Raw genomic sequence first — 16041 nt, forward strand, 5'->3', positions numbered from 1 at the left:
CGGAGGAGGGAGCCCCCCGTTATCCAGAAGAGGCTCAAAGACCCGGACGGTGACATTTCTCTTAATTCTCCTTCTACAACCTGGGTAGCTCAGACCCAGAGCCGGGTCCTGGCCGGCCCGAGGTCTCGCTCAGAGTTGCAGTCAAAACCTAACCCAGCTTTGCGCGCTAAGGGCGCTAAGGGCGCTGAGGGCGGCTCGGTTTCGGAGGAGGTAGCTACTGGTGAGTTCTTAAAGGGGCCTCCAGAGCTGGAGTAATAACCTGAGACTGATGACTGGGCTGGGGAGCACAGGCAAGGAGGGGTGAATGAATGAGCAAGTGAAAGAAGGAACAAATGTTTTCTTTCCACCCTTAAATACATTCACGCTTAGAATTAATTAATCACTTAGACTTAAAAACCCTCTAGTAAAATCATCAAACTCTTAATCTGTCTCCCTGTTTTATGTGCCCTTCTTTAATTCAACCTCTCACGCCCCCAAAAAACTTTTACTTAAGGGCGAATAATAAAAACGCCCCAGTACAAAGTGGAAGACAGTGCAGAGATCGCACCCCCCAACCCCACACAAACCCCTCCCCTTCCCCCTTCCAGGCTCCGCCCGCCCCCGCCCCTAATGTGGGTGGTGCCGCGGACTCCTCCCCGAGACCGCTTTTCCCTGTTGGGGATCCACCCCCGGGGGCGCCAGGCACTCTCTCCTGCCTTGGAGTTGAAAACGGCACGTGTTTAGTGAGGTTAAAGGGTGTCTCGGAATGTGTGTCTTGGATCTGGTGTAGGTGAGGTCACGTCTCTCTTCAGACACCCCGACCCTTCCGGGCCTGGCGCGCTCCTCGCTCGGAACCGCGGGACACACCGGTGGGCTAGGGCGAGGTAAAGGCGGGCTCCTCCAGGGCCACCAAGGACCACCTGTAGAATCTGTGTGTCAACTCCTTTGTCTTCAGAGCCGCTCCAGTGGCCGCTCCTCTAAGCGAGGAGGTTCACTTGCGATGTTTCCTGGGTCCCCTTTCCCGTTCCCCAGCCCCCTCCTGGCCCTCCTCCCCCTACCAACCCAAAGGTAGCAGCGCTGAGAGCCCGGGGCTCGGCGCCAGCCGCCTCCTCACTTCCCATTGGCTGAGAGCGCCGGGAAAGCGGTCACGTGGGGGCGCGGCAGTCCAGCTCCGGGGCCGCCATCTTGGCGGAAAGTTTGGGGGGAGAGCGGTTGGGGGCGCGGAAGGAGGCGAGGTTCCGGGGGTGGGGCGGCTAGGAAGGGAGAGGGCGAGCGGGCTAGCGGGCCGCGGCGACCGAGGCGGCCGCGGCGGCGGCGGCGGAGGAAGAGGAAGAAGGGGCGGTGGGGGTGCGGCCGCCGAGGGGAGCTCCTCCCCCGTTCCCTCACCCCCCTCAGCTCAGCTCCTCGAGCCCCGGGCGGGGCGGGGGGACGTGGAGCGGGGAAGGGCGGGGGAGCCGCCCCGACTCAGTCCGGAGCGCACCCCAGCTCCTAGCGCTCGCGGCTTGCAGGAACTTTGTGGTGGCGCCGCAGGTGTGGGGGCCCGCCGAGGTGTGCATGTGGGGCGTGAGGGCGTCGCGGAGAGCGGCCGCAGCCCTGTCCGGCCCCCGCTGGAGTAGCCCGGAGGAAGCGAGCCAGGAGAAAGGCAAGCGAGAGGAGGGGGCCAGAGCAGAGTGGGGTGATCAGCCCAGCTGGTCCCGCGTCGGAGCGCTCTTACTGTCGCTGCAGGCTTAGGGGCCAAGGGTCGGAGCGCCTCTGCACCCTCCAGGAGCAGGTGGGGAATGTGCATACTTAAGCCGGGGGAGGGGTGGCCTCACGTTTAGGCGTTTAGTACCCTTTGGAGAGGGAGCAGCTTTCGAGGAGAATTTGGAAGCAGGCTTCTCTGTCTGCTCTTAATTTGCCGGGGTACCCACCCTTAGGTAAAAGCTTTCTAGATTGACTGACACTGCTGGGTTTTGAGGCTTTTTCTTTCACTTGGGAAAACTTCGCCAGGTGGCCTTTTCATACAGGGCTGGGAGTTTTTCGACTTGAGATTCGGGGGAAATCCTAGTTTAACTACGACTCTGTTCTTTGCTTTAGTTGTCTCCGTTCTGTTTTATGTTTTCAAAGGTGTGTGCCCTCTTCCTGATACTGGAGAAAAATGCCGGTCCGGAAGCAAGGTGAGAATTTATTTCAGAACTCTCCTGCGAGTGTCACTTGCTTTTCTGTGTGTATGTTTTGTGATTGCTGTGCTTTAAAAATGTTCAGCTCCGATGAGACAGCATCGTCCTAGCCTTAGGACTTGGGGAATCTAAGCCTCATATCCTTAGAAGGGAGAACCACCTAAATATTTTTCAAACTTTCTTTTTTGACATCTCTTTAGTGACTAGAGAGGCAGTTAGTTTTTTTTTCTCTGAAATGTCTTTTCAAAAACTCTGAATTGGTGTTTTAGTATTTTACTTTATCATTCTTACTAAACACTGATTTGTGAATAAACGTGGGATCCTGGCTAAGAACTAGTGTTTTGAAACATTTAAGATTTGGATTATCATGACAAATTATAGATAGGTAATTGCTTTTGCATATCAGATCACTTGAAGCCATGTTAACTAATATTTGATCAGTCTTTTATTGTGGTAGATTATTGTGGTAGACTGCTAGCCCGCATTTATTACAAACTGCTCACCTTCCTCCTTTCTCTGTGACATATGTTTAAAATGTTTTGATTATTTCAGGGAATGTGTGTGTGTGTGTGAACATAGTAGCATTGATTGACCTAGAGGATTTGGGGAAGTGTTTAGATGTCTCACAGATTATTTGCATAAATAGTGTGTAACACTTGTATATGTGTAGTTTTAATCAGACTCTGCTTTTCTTCTCAGACACCCAGAGAGCATTGCACCTTTTGGAAGAATATCGTTCAAAACTAAGCCAAACTGAAGACCGACAGCTCAGAAGTTCCATAGAACGGGTTATTAACATATTTCAGAGCAACCTCTTTCAGGCTTTAATAGGTGGGAATTAAAACTTTATTTGTGACCATTATGTGTCAACTAGACTTAATGCTCCTCTGAATTCATTTATTTTAAACTTAACAGAGTGATTTACTCAGTTCTCTGTAAGGAATTCAGTAACTTGAACATCCAGTGAGTTGTATGTCTGATAGGCCAATATCCTTTCAAAAAATACCTGATAACTGAAAAAACTTTCATTATGATTATTTCAGTGATCTTTGGCGATAGTGTGTAATATCCTAGCATTAACTAATAAAAGATGGAGAAGTTGCAAGAATGTTTCAGTACCCAAAAAGACAAGAGTGAATAACTTAATTGTTAGCTTGTTTCTATATTTGACTTCTGTTTCTCTGGAGTCCCTCAAAATGTTTGAAGAGTTCTTCTATGTTTGAGGACATACGTCTCCTTAATATGGACCTCTGTTAAAACTTGGCATTCATGGAGTCAGAATTTTAGATCTGGAAAATTATCTTAGAGGTGATTTTGCTATTTTGTCTAATATTTTATCGACAAGAACATTAAAACAATATTACTCATAACTAACTTAAATTTAAGGTTGTGCATTGGTCTAATAAAGAACTGGACAAATAGTCAAGAGTCCTAAATTCTCTTCTTTACACTGCCATTAATTGAATGGTATTATACAAGTCATTTAACCTTTTCTAGGTCACTATATTAGCTGTAGAATGTGAGTTCATTAGAACAGTGGTTTTTAGCCCTCCCTCCCTCCTGATTTTTAAAGTAGCTAGATTCTTTTTTAAAACAAAGTCTTATATTTTGTACACAATTCCCAATTTATGAAACAAGATGATTTGTCTGTGGCCTCTAGGTACCTGGAAAGTGTTAACCACTGAAATAGAAAATTTGTTCCTTCCAATTCTAAGAATGAAATGGTTTTAAATTAATCATTGACTATATAAATTAGATATGTATTTCATTGCATTACATTTGTTTCCTTAGTAACTTTCAAGTTGGTATGACCTAACATCTATTGATAGAGTAACTTTTGATGTGTTTGTGGATTACCTTTAAGTTAGTGTACCCTGTCAAAAAACCTTACTGCTAAATTGATACTCTGTATTGTTTGTTGTTAAATTAAAGATTTTAAGGAAGACCACTCAGTACACCTGAATAGTTTTAAAATATCTAACGTTATCATAGTATCTATTTATTTAAATTTTTTAATGTTTATTTTTGAGAGAGTGAGACAGAGTGTGGGAGGGGGGAGCAGGGAGAGACACAGAGACACAGAATCTGAAGCAGGCTCCAGGTTCTGAGCTGTCAGCACAGAGCCCTACGTGGGGCTCGAATCCACGAACTGTGAGATCATGACCTGAATTGAAGTCGGACACTTAACCGACCAAGCCACCGAGGCGCGCCATTATCATAGACTTTAAAAACCATACACAAGAATAGAACAGTATAATTAACTATTACATAATTAACAATATAATGAACCTATTTTCAAAAATTACCAACATTCTGTCTTTTTTGTTTAAACTCCTCGACATTTTTACATTTCAGTTTCTAAGCTCTGACATTTAAGGTCCAAATGGATGATCAAATTAGATTCCTCTGAAAAAACAACAAAAAAGGAAGGGAAACATTTTTAGTCATTTGGTTTTCTAAATCAACCTTAAACTTAGGAATGTTTTATTTAGTAGAGTCAATGTTTAGAAAAAAAATAGTATGACTTCTATGTCCTCATTTACCTATAGACAGATAGGTGTAGTCCCTCTCTTTGTGGAGTCTGCAACTTGAAGAAAATTAAATGGTCAATGGAGTAAATAGAATCTATGCTTCTTAGATTTCTCTGTAGATTGGAGGTAGATATGCTGTGTTTGGAGGGATTTTTAAAATGTATTCTGCCTTGCCTGTTTTGAGTGTTTATCTGTTCTTACATGTGATTGAATTCTAATAGAATTAGCTTTCGGACAAGTTTGTATTTGGTGATCTTCTTTGTTCTGTATAATTTCATTGGTTGTGAATTTACCTTAGATTTGCTTGTATTTTAATGTTTAATAGGATATGATACCGAATTTTGGTGTAAGAAAAGTAATCGATTTTAGGAATTTTGAAACGAGTGAATTTAGTAGAGATCTTTATGTGTTTGCATACTGTAATTGAATTAATTGTTGACACTGCCTAAATAAATGCATTCTTTTGTGTTTGCTGAAATTGGGTTAATTTATTAACCATTGTTACTTTTTTCAGTCTGAAAATGTTTAGGTTAGTAAGACTTTCCTTTTGCTTTGCACCGGTACCATTGTTCTTGAAACAGCACATTAGCGTACTTTAAACCTGTAAATCGCCCTGAGCTACACTAGAGTATTGTGTTCATAGTAGGTGCTGAAAAATCTTGGATTAACTTTTTTCCTTTAGTAGGCGGCGCTCTTTTTTCTGAGGTAGTGTGTTGGATTAAAGGAGACATGGGTCTTGACAATCTGAGTTGTTTCAAAGGTTCTTGACTGCTTGAATTTGGAAATCATCTCCTTAGGTCATAGTGAATTATGTAGTTACTTCTTTGTACTTGTTGTCTGCATAATTATTTATTTATTGATTCTTTGAACTGGTAGTTTGCATTGACTGTTCTCATGCATTTTAAAGAAGGTTGTGTGGGGTGCTGGGGTTTTGATGCTATAGAAATGTTGATTTATTTTCTTCTTCCTTCTGTAGTTGATACCTTATATAGATTAGGTTTCCGGTACCCTGAGGTTATTCAGAGGAACAAGTATGTGTATATTGCATTACATCTGTTCTGAGATAACAATTTTTAAATATTTTAATATCTTTGAATTTGGGATACGTTTTATGACTGATGTGTGTTGGAAATGATTTTACATTCTTAGTGGCACATGATAGAATGGTACATCTTAGAACTGATGTCCTCATTTCAATGAAATATGGCAATCACTGTCCTAGCTCTGATGTTTGCTAGTATCTTTGAAGGTTTAAAAACTACTGAACACAGCAAAGTTTTTATTAACTTTTGAGTTTCAGGTGATAAGTTGCTTCTTTAAAGCTGAATATTTAAAGTTATATCTAAAAAAAAAAAAAGTTTATGAGCTATACATTTCATTAAAATTTATTCTCCAAATACCTGGTGATTATCTTTGTGTAAATGGGAGACAAAGTCTGCCTAATTTTAATCATTAATTTAGGTGAGTACAATTTGAAAACGTAATATATTTGATTTTGTATTCTCATTTTCTGCACTTACATTTGAAAAATTTATAAATAAGTAGACTGGGTGTTGTTTGAGTCCAGGTCAGATCCCAGGTGTTCAGGTCCAGCATGATTTGAGGTTATTTATGATTCTTAGGTTTATCTGGGGTCTGAGATGATCTTTGTAATCCTCAAAGATTTCATATTAGTCTAGCCGCCCCCCCCCACCCCCCCCACCCCGGGCGTTACTTATGGGATCAAACAATTCTGCTTTTCTTGAGCACAGGAAGAGAACCTGAGCTCAAGATCAGGCTGACTTTAGAGACTTGACTAAGTTGAGTCATGGGATTTGTATAGTTTGTCTGCAATAAATAGCAAGCTTATTTTAATGCAGTGTTTTATTTTAGTTATGAGATTTGTCAAAATGAAGATGGATCATGTAATAAATAATACTGTCCATTTATGAGATTTTTTGACTTCTACTTTATTTGTTGCTGTTCTTTTAACTGAGTTTCCGTAGGCCTTATAAACATGGTATAGAACATTTGAATTTGTAGGTACTGGCTTTCAAAAAGTATGAGTCCTTTTTTTTAAATGAAAAAAAAGTGCATCATCTTAACCACTTTTTTTTTTAAACAATTTTTTTTAGTGTATATTCATTTTTGAGACAGAGACAGCATGAGCAGGGGAGGGGCAGAGAGGGAGACACAGAATCCGAAGCAGGCTCCAGGACTGAGCTGTCAGCACAGAGCCTGATGCAGGGCTCGAACCCATGAACCGTGAGATCATGACCTGAGCCAAAGTCAGATGCTTAACTGACTGAGCCACCCAGGCACCTCTTAAACACTTTTAAATGTATAGTTCAGTATTGTTAAGTACATTGGTGCAAAAACAGTTCAGAACTTATTCCTCTTTCAAAACCAGAACTCTACAACACTCTCCTTTTCCTTCTGCCCTCAGCCTCTGGTAACTACCATTGGAGTTTCTGTCTCTGATTTTGACTACTGTAAATAACTCATATATATAGTACTTGCCTTTTTGTGTCTAACTTATTTCGCTTAATGTTCTCAGAGTTCCTCCATGTGATAGCATGTGACAGAATATCCTTTCTACCTAAGGCTGAATTTTTTTACTGTATGTATATACCATATTTTGTTTATCCATTCATCCATTGATGGGCATTTAGGGTGTTTTCATCTCTTGGCTATTGTGAATAGTGCTGCTTTGAACATGGGTGTGCAAATATCTCTTTGAAAAACTGCTTTCAATTTTTGGGATACCCAGAAATTGGATTATAGGACCATATGGTATTTATATTTTTAATTTTTTGAGGATATCATACTGCTGTCCATAGCAGTTGCATTATTTTGCAGTCCCACCGACAGTGCATAAGGGCCCCAGTTTCTCCATATTCTTGCCAACACTTGTTATTTTCAGTTTTTTTGATAGTAGCCATCCTAATGGGTATGAGATTATGACTCTTTTTTAAGTATATGTAAAAAGTAATAATAGCTGACATTTCATCGAGTACTTTCTGTGTGTGATGCAAGTGTCTCATTTGTTATAATCCTATGAAGCGTATATTCATCTATGAGGTGATTGTGTCATTTTATATCATTTTATAGATTAGAAAAGTAGGCACTGAGAGATTACAGATCTTGTTCAAGGACCTTCAGATACTAAATTGTGGAGCCAGAATCTGAACTCCATCTGAATCCAGAGCTGCTCCTCACTTTCTGTTATTAGGATGTTATCTTAAGTTGAATATTTTAATGTGAGAAAGAACACTAACAACAAGCGTGGTAAACATAGATGTTGGTCTGTAGGTTCAGTGGTTTTATTTTTAAGTTTTTACTTTGAAGGAGAATATTTATGATGGAATGATGTTTATAATTACGGAGTTTACACATTTTGGAAAGTGTATTTAGTAATCAAGGTTTGTGGAACTTCTAGCTATGATGGTAAAATGTCAAAATTTCTTAGATTTTTTGTTTCTTACTGGTCCCAGGGATACTGTATTTTAGTTTGTTACTAACTTCATTTGTGTGACTTTGCAAGCTAGGTTTGAGAAAGGAAAACATTTATTACAGGATGTGGATCATTTTATTGGCTAAAACTTTATAGAATTGGAGGAAATTTTTATTTATTTTTCAGTTGATGGTTTTGATTGAATTGGATTATTTATATGCTAATAGTTTTGCCTATGACTGCTCTGAAGCAGTGCTTTGATTATGTTGAATCTGGTTGAATTCTCTTCAGAACCTTGTAATCACAGGGCTGTAAAAGCATCTGTAAATATTTCTTCTGGTCTAAGCAGTTTCATCTATGTAGGGTCAAGTTTTTCCCACTAAATTTTTTCTTTTCTAAATATTTTTCCAGTATACTATCAAGTCTAGGACCAGGTATTTCATTTGTCATATCTCTTTGGTCTGGGCACATTTCCATACCTTGGTCTTTTATGACATTGGCATTTTTGAAGGATACAGTTCCCCATTTCTTTTATTTTTTTATATAAGTTTTCTAATTTTGGGTTTCTCTGGTGTTTGCTTGTGATTAGATTCAGGTTATGTATTCCCTAGGGTTCTATACATTCAGAGGTACAAGATACCTTTCCTCCATCGATGTTGTTAATTTTGATTACCCAATTAAGGTGTTTGATTTCTCTACTCCATAGTTAGTGTTTTTTTCCTTGTTTATAAGCAGTATGTGGGGGTGACACTTCAACACCATGTGTATGTCTTGTTTTTTAGCAAAATTTCCACCTAGACTTAGTGTCCATTGATGATGCTTGCCTGAACCTTTTACTATGTTGAAAATGACAATTGAAAAATGGAAGTTTTATAACAGTGGCACTCTTCTACGTTTTCCAATTAACACTTGGCATTTTACTGTAAGAACCCTTCTCTCCCATTTATCTATCTATATATGTATCATTTAAAAAAATTGTTTTAGTGTTTATTTATTTTTGAGAGACAGAGTGTGAGTGGGGGAGGGGCAGAGAAAGAGGGAGACACAGAATCCAAAGCAGGCTCCAGGTTCTGGGCTGTCAGCACAGAGCCCAATGTGGGGCTTGAACTCATGAACCCTGAGATCATGACCTGAGCCAAAGTCAGAGGCTTAACCGACTGAGCCATCCAGGCGCCCCTGTATCATTTTTCTTTTAATCGTTGATATTTATTATCATCCTTAATGATTTTGGTGCTCAGATTGTTTCTGATTCATTTGGTGAGAACTCTCTCAAGCTTGCTTTTATGTCCTTATCACATGCCCCTATTATTTTGAGTACTTTCTCATTTTTTTGGCCTAACAAGGTATTCCAGATTCATCTTGTAGGTATGTTGCCCAGCCTTGGAATCAGCCATTTCTCTGAGAAGTTCTGGTTCCTTTTGATACTTACCTCATTTTAAGGAATATGTGTGTGAAAATACCCTATGACTGTTAGTCAAATGGTACTTAAAATATTGAAATAACTTATTTTTGGACATTGGCTTGACATTTTCCTGTTTCTAATGTGCAAAACACAAATTGTAATACATAGTTTAAAGTTTTATAGGATATTCTTTTTGGGGATCAAAATGGTTTTAATGTACATAGGTTTAGAAGAAGCAGAGTATTCTCGAGTAGACTTGACTATTGCATAGTTTGTGAAAACGTTGTACTTGCTTTTAGTCAATTAACTGATAGAATTTTTTCCCTCTGAAATGGCTGGGTTATATTGCAATGTTTTCAGCTTTCTAGTTGCCTAACTCTCCAAAATGGAATTTATTATAAAAAATAATGCATATTCCATGTAAAGCATTTAAGATCACCTAATTGTACTTTATATAAAATGTTGTCAAGAAAAATCTCACACCAAAGGTAACCTCCTTCCATAGGGTGAATATCCTTCTAGAATGTTATTCTTTATGTATTTATACATAATTTGATTTTGCAAAACAAACTGTCTACACAACTAAAACAGTTGTTTCCTACGATGCGAATGGAGATTTATAATCTCTGTGTAAAGTGAAAAATTGCATCAGATTAAAATTACCCGTGAAAATCCTTCCGGAATTTAACACTGTCTCTCATTAACTGCAATATAGCTGTTTTTTTATCTAGTGGAAAGAAATCATTGTTTCTTCAGTCAGGCAACAGGCATAGTAGTTGGCTTGTGTTTGAGTGATCTCTTGTACAAAAGCACATAATTCTAGAATCAGACTGAGTGCAGTGAGATATAGAGATGTTTACATTATTAGAGGCATATGAAAACGGAGACTACCTGAGGGAACAGTCTTATCCCTTCTCACTTTTTATGTGCAACGACTTATTGGGTGGACTAATAGGTAGAATTGTCCTTTTTGGTGAAGGGAGGTGCTGAAGTTAGATTTGCTTAAGTGTATGTAGTGTGTATATACATATTAACTTTTCATCTCAAAATTCCTCATTGGATATCTTTCCATATCAGTAGGTTTGTATTGTCTTTAATTACTTTGTTTACATTGTATAGATTTACTATAGTTTTATTAATGATTTCCTAGGAGCACTTAAGTATATAACTTCTCTGTATTACAAACAACATTGTATTTGTATATGTCTCTTTGTTCTACATCATTTATTATATCCTTTGGGTAAATTCCTAGAAATGAATTGCTTGGTAAAAGGGATTTGCATTTTAAAAAGGCTTTTGAGGGGCGCCTGGGTGGCGCAGTCGGTTAAGCGTCCGACTTCAGCCAGGTCACGATCTCGCGGTCCGTGAGTTCGAGCCCCGCGTCAGGCTCTGGGCTGATGGCTCAGAGCCTGGAGCCTGCTTCCGATTCTGTGTCTCCCTCTCTCTCTGCCCCTCCCCCGTTCATGCTCTGTCTCTGTCCCAAAAATAAATAAAAACTTTGAAAAAAAATTAAAAAAAAAAGGCTTTTGATGTTTTAAAATGGTTATATTCAATTTAATTTTTTAGGTAGTATGTGGAATAACAACTAATTCACTATATCTTAAACAATACAGGTATTATCCATCTTTTTAATATTTTCTACTCTGATAGGTGGAATATACTTTTAGTCATTTTGATATTTTATTATAGATTTCTTTGGTTAAAGAAATAACCAACGATATAAGAATTTTCAGTGATGTATGAATTTTTTTTAATGTTTATTTTTGAGAGAGAGCATGTGAGACCAAGCAGGGGAGGGGTAGAGAGAGAGGGGGACAGAGGATCTGAAGCAGGCTCTGCACTGACAGCAGGAGCCTGACGTGGGGCTAGAATTCATGAACCGTGAGATCATGGCCTGAGCTGAAGTTGAATGCTCAAACGACTGAGCCACCAGGTACCCCCAGTGTAAGAATTTTCTTACATCATTCATTTTAATTTCTTTTGTGAATTATTTGTTCATGTCATCTGCCTCTCCTACCACCTTTACCCCCCTTTTCTCTTAGAAGTATAAAATCGTTAGGTGTAACATCTACATTAGGAATATCAACTTTGTCTGCCATGTAAGTTTCAAATAGCTTTCCTTGTTTGTCATTTGTTTTTAAACTTTGATTTTTAAGAAAACCTGTATTTAGATTCATCAATATTCTTTGTGCTTTCTGCCCTTGGTATCATGCTTAGAAAAGCTTCCCTATTCCCAAGATTATAAAAATGTTTCCTGTATTCAGAATCTTTAATACCATCTCTATTTTTTAAACAGAATTAGTTTGGGGCACCTGGGTGGCTCAGTCAATTAAGCGTCTGACTTCGGCTTAGGTAATGATCTCATGGCTCATAAGTTAGAGCCCCACATCAGGCTCTGTGCTGACAGCTCAGAGCCTGGAGCCTGCTTTGGATTCTGTCTCCCTGTCTCTGTGCCCCTCCCCCGCTCATGCTCTGTATTTCTCTCCTTCAAAAATAAATAAACATTAAAAAAATTGTAAACAAATTTTTTTAAATAACTTTTTAAAGTTTATTTATTATTGAGAGAGAGAACACAGCTGGGGAGGGGCAGAAAGAGAGAGAGAGACACAGAATCCTAAGCACGCTCCAGGCTCCGAGCTGTCAGCACACAGCCTGACGTGGGGCTCAAGCTCCCCAACTGTGAGGTAATGAATGACCTGAGCTGAAGTCACACGCTTAACTGACTGAGCCACCCACACGTTCCCGTAGCATCACATTTAAATCTTTAATACATTTGGAAATTATTTTGAAATAAAGTGAGATTGTTTTTTAAAATATAAATGTTATTTTTATACTCCTTTGTACATTTTTAAAAATTATTAGACTTTAATTTTTTTTTAGCAGTTTTAGGTTTTACAGGAAAATTGAGTGAAAAGTACAGTTCCTATATCCTCATTACCACTCTTCCTTCCATTTCCTTTCATTAACATCTTGCATTAGTGTTATAGTTGGTAAGCCAGTGTTACTATAGTCCATAGTTTACATTGGGGTTCACTCTTTGTGTTATACGTTGGTAAACTTTACATACATATTTGTTGTTCTGACACATGCATCCACTATTACAGTATCATACAGAATAGTTTCACTACCCTGAAAATCTCTTGTGCTATACATGTTCATCCCTTCTTCCTCCCTTTAAGTCCCTGGCAACTGCTGCTCTTTTTACTGTCTCCATAGTTCTTTGCCTTTTCCAGAATGTCATATAGGTGGAATCATAAGTATGTAGCCTTTTCAGTTTGGCTTCTTTCCCTTAGCAATATGCATTTAAGTTTTCTCAATGTCTTTTCATGGCATGGTAGCTCATATTTTCTTTTATTTTTTAAAGACTGTTTTTTAGACTAGTTTTATTAGAGTTCACAGCAAAATTGAGAGGAACGTACAGAGATTACTTGTATACCTCCTGCGTCCACAGATATATAGCTTTCCTCATTATCAACATGCCCTACCAGAATGGCACATTTATTACAATTAACAGACTTAACATGGGCACATCATTATCCCCCAACGTCCATAGTTTACCTTAGTGTTCATTCTTGGTATTGTACATTCTGTAGTTGGGACAAATGTATAATGAGATGTATTCACCATTATAATATCGAACAGTATAGTTTACTGCCCTAACAATTCTGTGTACTCTGCTTATTCATCTCTTTCCCACTTGCAACCCTGGCAATCACTGATCTTTTTACTGTCTCCATTAGTTCTGCCTTTTCAAGAATGTTGTATGGTTGGAATCACACAGCATATATTTAAGGTTCCTCTACATCTTTTTATGGGTTGATAACTTTTTTTGTTTTTAAGTGCTGAATAATATTCCATTGGATGTATTCAGTTTATGTTTTCACCTATTGAATGATATCTTGGTTGCTTCTAAGTTTTGGCAATTGTGAATAAAGCTGTTATAAACATCTGTGTGCAGGTTTTTGTATGGACATAAATTTTCATCTCATTTGGGTAAATACCAAGGACCATGATTGCTGGATTGTATAGTAGGATTATGTTTAGTTTTGTAGGAAACCACCAAACTGTTTTCCAAAGTGGCTGTATCATTTTGCATTCCCACCAGCAATGACTGAGAGTTCTTATTGTCCCATATCCTTGTTAGCATTTGGTATTGTCAGTGTTCTCTATTTTGACCATTCTAATGGGTGTATGGTGGTATCTCATTGGTATTTTAATGTTCCTTTCCCTGATGACATATGTGGACCATCTTTTCATATGCTTATTTGCCATCTGTATATTTGCTTTGCAGAGGTATCTGTTAAGGTCTTTTTAAAAATATTTTTTTCCATGAAATAAGGTATTTTCATAGATTAGAGATGTTGCCAATGCTATGTTAAATTATTACAGGTTCTTGACTACTTAGACTTCCTACTCTGATCTTTGTTTCTTTAGTTTGAGAGTTTGTAAGTATTCTGTTTGGGATGATAAAAGTGGTAACTAAAAGCTAGAGAACATTTTCCTCACACTCCTTTGTGGGTGTTTCTGGAATTTTGTACTTTTCCTTATTCCTGTTTTGCAAACTTTGAATTTTGAAAAGAAAGTAACAAAGACAAATCAAAATGTTTTACTTAAATTTAGAGAGTTCTGAAATATGTGATCTTAGAGACTTCCTGAAAATATATATTTTTTGGTGATAGAAATGATTCTTCTCTGTTCTGTTGGACTAGTTGTATGTGCCCAAGTTTAATTTAGAATTTTTAATTCTCTTGACATTTTCGATTGTTCAATTGTTTCTATATTTCTAATTTATATATGGTAAGTTTTTAGCTTTGTTACCTTGTAATTTAGATCTTTGTTCAGGAACTGGACTTGTGGGGACCCAGTTTAGTTCAAAACAGAAGGCACTTGATAGACTATAAATGGCAAATAGAAATAGACTGTGTTATGACTGATCCAGTAGGCTCAACAAAATTAATGTTTCTAATTGTGAAATGACTCAAGGGTAGTTTTCTCTAATGTATGTTTTAGTATTCCTGCATTTTTTTGTGTTCTTGCTTGCTTTAGTGCATCATTATTTTTAAAAGGAAATAAGTTTTTTCAGGGTAGTAAATAAAAATGTAATTAGTCATTTTAATTATGTGTCTGGTGTACATCTGGGTGAGCTGTATGGATTTTCAGATGAGTATGGAATTACTCTTATTTGTTAAATGGCAATCATTTTGACTACTATATTCTCCCATTTTCTATATACTTTCATACGAAAGATTGAAGATTAGAGTTGACTCAAGTGAATTGTTTGCATAGGTTTATTGAAGGACTCTGTCATTTTACATGTGATAGTAAATTTGGCAATTTCTCATTAAATAGTATTGAGATGGGACTACTGAAGCATTATTTTGCTGTGATTACATGTTTTCATAGTCTGTACATTTTGATATAATTATGCGTAGCCCTGATTATTGGCACTGAATATTATTGGCATGGGAACATATAAATGATTTATACGAACCAGAATTGAAAAAGAATTTTTCATTGTCAAAAAGCTGGTTAATTTAATTTTCAAAAATGTTAATACATGGGTAGTAATAGAAATTTAAAATAAATGTGTGTGTAAGATTTTGTAGCACCTTAAAATATAGCCATCACATTTTTATAGAAATCTACCTATTTAAAAAAAATTTTAATGTTTATTCATTTCTTTTGAGAGACAGAGAACAAGTGGGGGAGGGGCAGAGAGAGAGAGACACACACACACAGAATCGGAAGCAGGCTTCAGCCTCTGAGCTCTCAGCACAGAGCCTGATGTGGGGCTCAAACGCAGGAACCGTGAGATCATGACCTGAGCCAAAGTCGGCTGCTTAACCAACTGAGCCATGCAGGCGCCCGTAGAGATTTACTTTCTTAAATCTACCTGTTTTAAGATGGTGTTATATGATTTTTAAGTGTTACATATTTTTCCTCAGTTTTCTCCATCTCTCAAAGACATTATTATTATACCTCATCTTTCAATTCTTTTCTCTCCTAAAACATATTCACTCCATTAGTATTCATTGATTGAATGCCTTTATTTATTTTCATGAAGTTGGTTTTTTGAGAATAACTTGGAATGTCAGATTTTAGCATGTTAAACATTTTCAAGAAGTAGGAAAGATTGGGATTATACTAGAATTTGTTTTTGTTATATTTGACTTCTACTTATAGTAGTAACTTCTGCTTTATTTTAGGCTAGATATCTTGTGGAACTCAGTGTTATACTCCCCAGGTTAGAAACATCTAAAGAAAAAATAGAAAGTAATGTTTTGAGTCTTAGAATGTTATTGTAAAAATATTTTTCTTGTCACAGTGATAATCTTTTTCTTTGCTAAATCTTTATAGTTATGATAAGTGTTATAATTATTTTCTGACATAAAATGTAGCTTATAAAGAACAGGGACTACTGATAGCATGGGAAATAATAAGTACTTTGGACTTAATAAGAAAAGCTCAGCCTGTGTCCAGTTTTTCCAGAGTGCCCTTTTTGATCAGGCATACCTTTGAAAAATCTTTATTGATACA

General features: G+C 37.8%; 1 protein-coding gene across 10 annotated transcripts in view; it reads left to right on the top strand.

The window, feature by feature from the left end:
• The first annotated feature begins 671 nt into the window (after window positions 1-671).
• DLG1 (discs large MAGUK scaffold protein 1) overlaps window positions 672-16041 on the top strand; it is a 285749-nt gene continuing 270379 nt past the window's right edge. For 4 of the 10 annotated variants that reach the window (XM_047874933.1, XM_047874937.1, XM_047874939.1 and 1 more), the window contains exons 1-3: window positions 1252-1750; window positions 2086-2135; window positions 2838-2969. In XM_047874933.1, coding sequence (XP_047730889.1) covers window positions 2117-2135; window positions 2838-2969 — 151 coding nt within the window. In that variant the 5' untranslated portion in view covers window positions 1252-1750; window positions 2086-2116. The other 6 variants (XM_047874938.1, XM_047874940.1, XM_047874941.1 and 3 more) reach the window with 4 other exon arrangements.

This window comes from Prionailurus viverrinus, chromosome C2 (assembly GCF_022837055.1).
Source record: "Prionailurus viverrinus isolate Anna chromosome C2, UM_Priviv_1.0, whole genome shotgun sequence".
NCBI lineage: Eukaryota > Metazoa > Chordata > Mammalia > Carnivora > Felidae > Prionailurus > Prionailurus viverrinus.